The sequence below is a fragment of the Labrus bergylta genome, chromosome 2 (genome assembly GCF_963930695.1).
Source record: "Labrus bergylta chromosome 2, fLabBer1.1, whole genome shotgun sequence".
NCBI lineage: Eukaryota > Metazoa > Chordata > Actinopteri > Labriformes > Labridae > Labrus > Labrus bergylta.
Genome location: NC_089196.1, coordinates 19,125,439 through 19,134,475, shown reverse-complemented (window position 1 = coordinate 19,134,475; position 9,037 = coordinate 19,125,439). Strand labels below are relative to the sequence as shown.

Genomic DNA, 9,037 nt, shown 5'->3' with positions numbered 1-9,037 from the left:
GCGTGGGATTTACTGCTATGCATATACAGGTGTTGCCAACATGTTTTTTTTAGCCTCCTGGTTTAACAAGTATTTCTTCCCTGGCATGGCTTTGGGCTCAGTAAAGCTAGACCTTGAGGACATCCACCTATTGCACACCTTGCACTGCTCATACTCTCTCTCTCTCTCTCTCTCTCTCTCGCTGTCTCTCATTCTCTGACTCCATTTCCAATCTCTGGTCTAATGAAACACATCCACGTGGGTGTCTTTAAATGAATAAAGAAATCTCTATGGTCCTTGGAGGATACATGGCAGACCTAATTTGCTGCTCAAAATTGGCTATTTTTAAAATACATTGTACATTTTGTAGATGTGCATGTTATATTTTGAACAGTGAACATTATGGATATGATCAGCCCCATTAAACAAATGAAAAAAAAAGGTTTTTTAAAGGAAGAAGAAATTCTGAAGATTATTCCTGCCAGATGTGGTGTTTGATGCTAGCCATGAGTTAGTCATTCTTGGTGCTATATATGTTCATGTATTTTCTGGTGGTGTCTACTGGTGTCTTACACACCTTACATTTCCCAGAATACCTCATTAAAAGCTTCCAGCAGGTCTTGTTACATTTACCTTTGAGTTGTTATGAGTAAGGCAGAGAGAGCAATCACATTGCATGGAAAGGTCAAAGGATATGGGAGAGTATGTTTGCCAATTTACCCCAGTGACCAAATATGGTGCTGCAGGTGTCTGCCCTACAAATCAGCGAAGTCTTAATCTACAATGTGGGAATCAGACCCATCGGTAAACTCATGTATTATTTACTTCGACAGATGTTTCTCCTACCCCTCTGCCTCCCTTCTGGCATCAAGATATTTTGTAAATAACATAAATGGCTGCGACTGATGTGTACATTTCAGAGTCCGCTTTCCCTTCTGTAATAAACAGACTAGAATGTAGATAGCATTATTCAAAAATGGAAAGTGTTGGCTCTTAAATCATGTCATACCAAATAACCTTCTATAGCAGTAGGCTAATATAAATTGGATGATCAAACTAGCTGGCTACCCTAGCAACGTAGAGATACATCACAAGTTGCAATGCTATGATTGGTTAGCAGCAAATCTCCCAACCTTGGTTGTGGGGATGCTAGCTAGCTTCAACAAGTGGTTGAGCATTTGTTAACAGAGTGCACATTTGGTCTTGTGTGTGAACCAATACAAGCGTTAGCTGTATCTAAACATACCTTTTGTGGATGATTTCTTTCTGATGTGATACCAATCAATGGATTTATTTGAACTCTAATTAAACTTTCTCCTATTTATTTTCATTGTGACTGAACTTGATTATGTTCCATAGCCTATAAATGCTACATGGCTGAGCCAATATTAATAGAAACTATTAAAGTCACAGTTGTACATGAACCTGAGCATCATTTCTGTGGAGCCAACATATCTTTTGAACACTTAAGATTCGTGAGGGAGTTACACATGACCTATATCATCTGTGGGAACGTGCAGAGTGCATTCCTATTTATTTATTATTATTCATGAATTAAATAACCTTTACAGATTTTGCCTGTTAATGTTTGATTGGAATTGTCACTTAAATCTCAAATGGTTTTCATTTTTGTTCTTTGTGACAAGAAATGCACTGAACCTTGCAGGTTTTAACACTTTGAAAACTCTTGACAGAAACCCAACATTCACGCTCTGATGGGCTTCAGCCTCCCTGAGATTGGGTGATGTGGATCTTATTACACATCAGTGGGCAAGGCTGGACTTCGGAGGTGGAGAAGAAGAAAAGGGAGAACAGCTGGCTATATAGATAGGTAGAGTTTTCATCGGTCCATCTATTTATTTATCATTCTATTTTACAGCTGCATGCCTGCACTGGCTCATTTTCAACCATTTACTTACAGGTCTTACACCGTGGGCCAAACACATACATAATAATGCTCAAACTGCATTTAATATACCAACTCGCTCAAAGAGGAGGTTAAGGACAATGAGAGATCTAAGTATTTCTACTGTTTGAACAGGATCACTGATGTGAATAAATTACTCCTTTGTACAGCTATAGTTTCCTAGAATAAACACTGAGGAAAACCTCTCACCTTTTTAATAAGAGGCTGGTTTATTAAGCAAAACATTATATTTCACCTTTGCAATAATGTCTGTTCATTTACTTTATTATGAATTGTAAATCCAAGCTCAGCACATCTTAATATTACTGTGACCTTTTCCGTCAGATCATGTGAACGGTTCTTAGTCCGCTGCTAAGGCAATCCGTACAGTATGAACATATTCTCATTGCAAAACCTTTAAGACAAGTTTGCATTTTTTAAGTCTCTCCTAAAACAACTGTTGTTTGCTTATATTTACATTGAACTGTTTAATTGTTAAAAGGAAAAACATAGGCTGTAACTAGGGAAGATATTTACTCACTCAACCTTCTGGGACTGCTTGAATGTTATTGGATTTAGATAAACTCTGGATTGGATTTTTGTGTCGGACAAAGATAACGTATTTTTTCCATATCAATCACAGCTAGGAAGGGATCTCCTCAAGTGCAGTGACGAAAAGAAATATATAGAGAAAACCTGTTTGATTATAAAGTCAAGCTGACTGTTTTCGATTCTCTCCTTAACTTCTGATAAATCCACAATCACTTCTGATCTTCATGTGATCCAGTCTGCTTTCTTGCCCATAAAATAAATTGCAGCACTCACTATAGCTACACATTGCAGAAGCTAGTGTGCTCTTTCTTATCAAATTAAACTTTAATGTCTGTTACACAACTTCCCTTGACTTGGGAAGACATGTTTCTTAGATTACAATCCTCAACTGACCAATCAAACGTTCTTTAAGGTGACATGCTAGCTGTTGTTACTAATTCTGCTTCCTCCTTGACTTAAGCACACTAAAAAGCAGAGTTCTAACCTAATCTTCCAACCCCTTGGCCTTAGTCATGCTATACAGATTTGCTGACATTGGATCATAATGTTATCACCCCAAAAATCTTGCGCTTTCATCATAATGCATTGTCTACATGTATGAATTCATACTTTGTATTCATGTTCATATTCCAGGTATTCATATACAGATTCAATGTACTGTAAATGCAAGGCGTAAATGGAGTCTTTCTTTGCTTTGCTCATCTGTTTCGGATCAATTCCACAAGCATAAAGAACAGCTAAAAAATCCGAAAAGATTCCCCATTTGCCAATGAGAAAATTACTAGACTATTTGTTTTCAGGGTTATTGCCATGTTATTTTTCTGCTTTCACTAAAATTAGCTGAAAATGGTTTCTTAATGTAACTACACAGAGGTTAAAGCTCTCCTGAATGATGAAGCCAACCAAGCTCAGTTCATGGATGTCATGGTAACAGGAAAGCTAAAGTATAGAAATGAATAAGCCAGTGAACTTCAAACATCAGACATCTTAATAGAAAAGTATAGTTCCCCCCGCCCAACCATTTCACAAGATTTTCTGAAAAGAAACCAGCTTAAACCAGTTTGTCTCTCTTATTTCCTTTTCCCACCAGAGTTACCTTTTTTAAGAAGCAAAATCTATTTGTTTTTCATTTAGAGGACAACAACTTGTATTTTTAAGCTAATAGGAAGTGAATTTAGGGTTACTGATTTTCATTCACAAGAAGCTGCAGGGTAGCGGTATTTTTACTGCATAAACAACAAGTGGAAGCATTATTTTAAGCCAGTCTTTAATTCAAGAATAAAACATTAAATATTTATTCTATACCTTATTTCATCTTTAAAAAAGTGGAACAATTGTGGTTATAATGTGTTGTGTGTCTCACTATTTGTTTTTCCAGATGCAAAAATGTGTAAAACAAGTGTCAAATCTTTTAAGATAATGCTATCGTCTCTTGCCATTACACCTTAGTTCTATTTATTTTACATTGGACATCTATTCACATAACATCTATTCTTCCCAGGGTTCATATTCCACATAAGCAGCCACATTTCTCTGTAAAAGTAGAAGGTACAGCCTTTAAACAGTACTGCTCATGTCGTTAGTTGATTGGTGTTTCCTTCATTTTTTGGAGGATCGTTGTATTTTATTATTACAATGAAGAACTTGAGCACAAACATCATCAAAATGTAACTTTTAAAATCAGAAGAGATTGCATCTCTCAAAGACAGGGTTCCTGCGGATTCTTAAAAAGGCAAAATAAAGTCTTATATTAGATTTTTTTTAAATTCAAGTTGAAAGTCTTATTGTGACTTTTAGTTATTAAATTGTAGATGGCACTTTGTCTGAGACATATCTGATTACTATATCAAATGTTAACTGTCTAGTTAGTGTTATACATTTTTTTTATCATTCCTTTTGTCGATTTGCTTGTTCAGGTGACAATTGACAGCAACTACAGCGGCATTTTGGCAGCGTATTAAGCCTGCATTCATGAACTGGTAATGGAAGACAGAAGGAAAATGCAAGTTCAAGGAAATTTGGCGATGAGGTGAAAGATACTGGGAATGGTTGCAAGGGTTAGGAATATTGGAATCAAAGCTGTTTAGTCCCATATGCATCCATAAAGTAAGAAGCAAAGATGGTATAAATGTGTCTTTGTTTGGGTCTTAAAAAGTATTTTATTTGATGTTAAAACGACTGCAGCAACCCTGATTGATTGATTATAAAAGCTCTGATGAATAAACTCAGCAGTAAGTATTGATTGATTCTTAAATCTGCTCTCCGAAGGCGTGAACAATTTCAACCAAAGTAAAAATATGGATAAGGGTTGGCTAAGATAAAAGATGACATCAAAAGAAACAGAAAACGCCCCAAATGAAAACATCTTTTTATTTTTCATACACTTTTTAAAGGATGAGTGCAAATAAAAGAGCTTGTGATCAAAAATCTACTCATCACTAAGCCATGGACCATAAGGCATCATTAAATACAAGCTTTTCGGAGCTATCATCTACAATACAAGGACGGAATCAAGAAAAAGAAACAACACAGCATCAATGCCTATGCAATAAGAAGGAAAAATGGAGAAAAAGAGAACTCAAAAGAACAGAAAACAAATAACAAACAAAAATAAAGTAACACAACACAATTTGTACATTCAAAAGAAAGAAGTCAAAAAATCTCACAAGGAATATTGATATTACGGCAAATGACGGTAAAACATAGTCTACAATCGGTTATGTACACTTGGCACTAAATGTAAGATCTTTGATTGTTGTCCAGTCAGGTTGTTGTCAAATCTATAATGTGCACAGGTTGCAACTCTTCTTTTCTTTTTTTTAAATTTAAATGCTAGTCTAATCATTATATAATCTATAAATATTCTGAAACAATCATTCTCTCAAACAAAGCCGTTGAAAAGTTTTGCAAAGCCTGACGAAAAAAACTTCAGTTGATATTGAGATCAAACTGCTCAATGGACAACAGTTCATCAGAAAAAAAAAATGCTCACATACTTATTATATATAGTGTAGAAGGACTATTTTTTTTTCAATACAAGACTCAATCTTTGATAGTCCATCTCATGCACTTGAAAGTTGTAAACAGTACAAATATAAATGACCCACTTACAATATTTGAGTCCCAGCAATTCCAAAATAGACAGACAGACTCCAAAAATCAGCAGCAGATTGTTTGTATGCATTTTCCAACACACAGATGTGTATATAATGAGGTGGAAAATGGCTATTTTAACATGATTGGATTGTCTCTATCTATTCCACGTGGCTAGAGAGAATCAAAAGCAGTATACAGCTTGAATGACGCCACAGCTTCCAATTCATGATGATATAGCTTACATTTGCAATATCTAAAAAACATGACATTTAAAATATACTATGATATACAGTATGAAGTAGAAAAATGGTATGGGGGGGTGGTCTTTAGCATCCTGATATGTTTATTCTGATATGTTAAAGGGAAAGTTCAGCCAGATTAAAGTTACTTAGTTGTTACTTTAACTTTATAATCCAAGAAAAGTCACATTACATGTCATGTGTGTTCATAAATTATTTCTTGATTTTTAAAACGATTCATTTGTCTTCCACAGTCGCCCTTTCAGCAGTGTTGTAGTCGAGCAGCTCAGTTATAACAAGACCTGTTTTTTTAATATATATATACATATATGTTTAGAAATGATTAAAAAACAAAGCTGGATATGTGCAAGGAGAAAGTGATAATGTTTTGCTCAAATTGTTGCAATTGCTAATGATAAGTATAACTCCAAACATCAGACAAATTGTTTTTTTATTACTGATGTGAGAGGACATGACACATTTTTCTTAACTGCTCATCACGTTTTACACCGTTCTCCACGGTTGTTCAGCCTAAAAAAAAAAACTTTTTCTACAACGGTCTATTCTGTGGCTAGCTCACTACGTGCACAGACTCTGTATAGTACAGCTCAGACTGTTGTCCTCTGTTTAAATAAACTTGAAGTGATGATATGATCTTGAAATATTCAGTAAGACTACGAGCCACACATACTATAATGTTGCACTTCTCAATTCAGTACCACAGCAATTCTTATTTACTGGAACTAAGCTTATATGCTGTGGAAGGAATATTTCTGAGCCAGTATTCTGGTTCTTTTTGACTGTTCTTCATGTGTGCGACTCGTACTGTACAGTACATAGCTTGACATTTAGCTAAATGCAAAACAGATTTACCCTCAGCAATCCTGCTGTAATTAGCTCTAACTTGAAAAAAATCTAGCTGTCTCTCAAATTAAATGTGCATTACTTTCTCACACACCTTTATATAGCTTGTATAAGCTATCAATGAGGCTTTTTAGATCTTAATCTGCATAAAATGAAAATGAAAATGGCATTAAAGTAACATAAATGGAAAAGAAATAAAATATTTGAAATAAAAGGAGGATGCATTAAGACTTACTATTCAAAGAGACTACAACACTGCCTTTGAGCAACTATGAAGAAATGAAAAGAGCCCAAAATAAAACTGAAATCTTAGGTTTCTAAGAACATATTGAATGCCCTCCTTTTATGTGTCTAACAGTCACATCATTATAGAGCTCTAAATCTGTAAACCTCCTTTTTACTTTCTGCATCCGATTTTCTGCATCCTCAGACCTCAGACCCATCAGCAATAGGTAGTTTCTAAACTATTGTTTTAGACTATTTAGTTCATTACTCAAAAAACGTAATGTTATTCCTGATCAACAACATTTGGTGTATTTATGAATATAATAACCTCTGTAAATAAATGTACTTACTGCACTGAAAATACAGTAAAACGTTTAAATTAGTATCTGTTTTTATTATATTCTTTCTCGTTGATTAGCTATTTGAAGACAAATAAAATACATTATAGTTATTTCTGGGGAAAGGCATTTTGTAGGGGGCTCAGTGGTAGCTGTGTAGTTGGTTCTGTTGACAAGATACATTTCAAGCGTCAGAATTTCACAGGACAGCATCAAGTGTGGGAGTCCTGGTCTGACCAGCGGCTTCTTTACCCTCTTAAGTTATTGTTCTAATGTCTTAATTATGTTCACAGGCAAAATTCAAAGCACAGGCTGATCAGAGAATATTCTCCCTCCAAAACTGCACCGTCACATCCCCATACAAACAGGGGCGCTGGCTTCTTCACATTCAAATGGTACGGTGTAAATAAGAGGACATTTTAGAGTCAAATAAAGCTTTTTAGACAAACATAGAACCTGTGCAGACATCCACACATGAGACAATGACAAAACACTGAAAAAATGCTTTTCCACAGTTGACAGACATAAGAATGGCAAGACAATGTCGTGAAATATACAATGCATGACATACAAAATTTACATTCATTCAAAGAAAAAACACATGGAAAAAAAAAATCTTCATTTGTACTCAAACATGTGTTTCTAAAGTCCAAGATGGCGTGATCAGTTGAAAAGGTACAAACAAGGTACATCCAGGAAGTAAACCAATTTTTATGAGCGGTTCAGTTCAATAGTAAAAGACAAAAAAAAAAAAGATTAAGGAAAAAAAAATCCTGTATGGTTCAAATCAAACCAAAGAAAATATGAGTCCCGACTTTTGAGAAGCTGGACAGTCAACTTATCTGTACACACACATGCCAACATTCCATGAAAGTACACACAGCACGGGCAGTTTTCATCACTGGGCTGGCTTTTGGATTCAGTGCATTCTTTAAGGAGGTGGGTTATTTATGAAGAGAGTTATGGCGGCTGTTTGTTTTTATACTTGTTGCTGATTGTTTGCTGTTTTGTGTCCCTAACTCATTTGACATACTCAGCTGACTTCCAGAAGTGCCCTGGGTGGGAAAGGCGACGGTTCCGTTTTGGCAATTTTTCCAGTAAATCTACCAGCTTGGAGAAGCTGGGCCGCTCGTCCTGCTTGTACGCCCAGCACAGAAGAAGAATGTCCTGGAAAAGACATTATACATTTATTTAGCTTTCAGGTTAAAGTGGAAAAATGGAGGGAGCGATATAAGGAAACGATGTTTTGTGAGATTAAAGGTTATTGACATTTTGCTTTTGCTTGCTGGTATGCACAAACATAGTTTCCTTACAACGCACGGCGCCAAATCAAAATATCAGAAATCTGAGTCATACCTGGCTTTACTCCAACTGAACAAAGTTACTCATTACAGGCATCCTGTGTCAGTCTATCTAACTAAACCAGCTAAGAAATGAGTAGATTTATTAATGCCTAAATTAAGGTGGTCCCCGGCCCAGATCTAAGTATGCTTGACCTCAAAGTCTGGTTCATTTGATCAGTGTGAACACAAACATACTGTACTCATGACGTACTCGGGTAACGTCCACCTGAAGAGGTGGTCTCGGACACGATTCATGTGTACTCGAGTACTCAAATACTAGTAGCCACATAGCTACATCTTTATCCAAGATTACAAGGTCACAATGGCAGTAACTAGCCTACCATTGGGCCATAATTTACAAAATTAGCATCATACTGTATTTTAGAAGATTTTAAGCTAGGTGTTGTGACCAGTCACTCATTGAGAAAATGTTTACTGATTTAGTAAATCATCTTAGAGTAAGGCTTCTCATCTGTTTCTTTACAGTCAGCATTA

The 9,037-nt window shown here is 35.7% G+C and overlaps 1 protein-coding gene across 2 annotated transcripts in view; it reads right to left on the bottom strand.

Annotated features, from left to right (window-relative positions):
* Positions 1-4,789: 4,789 nt before the first annotated feature.
* The window catches only part of ksr2 (kinase suppressor of ras 2), a 95,630-nt gene continuing 91,382 nt past the window's right edge, over positions 4,790-9,037 (bottom strand). For both annotated transcript variants that reach the window (XM_020636647.3, XM_065948143.1), the window contains one exon: positions 4,790-8,366. In XM_020636647.3, coding sequence (XP_020492303.1) covers positions 8,220-8,366 — 147 coding nt within the window. In that variant the 3' untranslated portion in view covers positions 4,790-8,219. The remainder of the gene's footprint in view (positions 8,367-9,037) is intronic.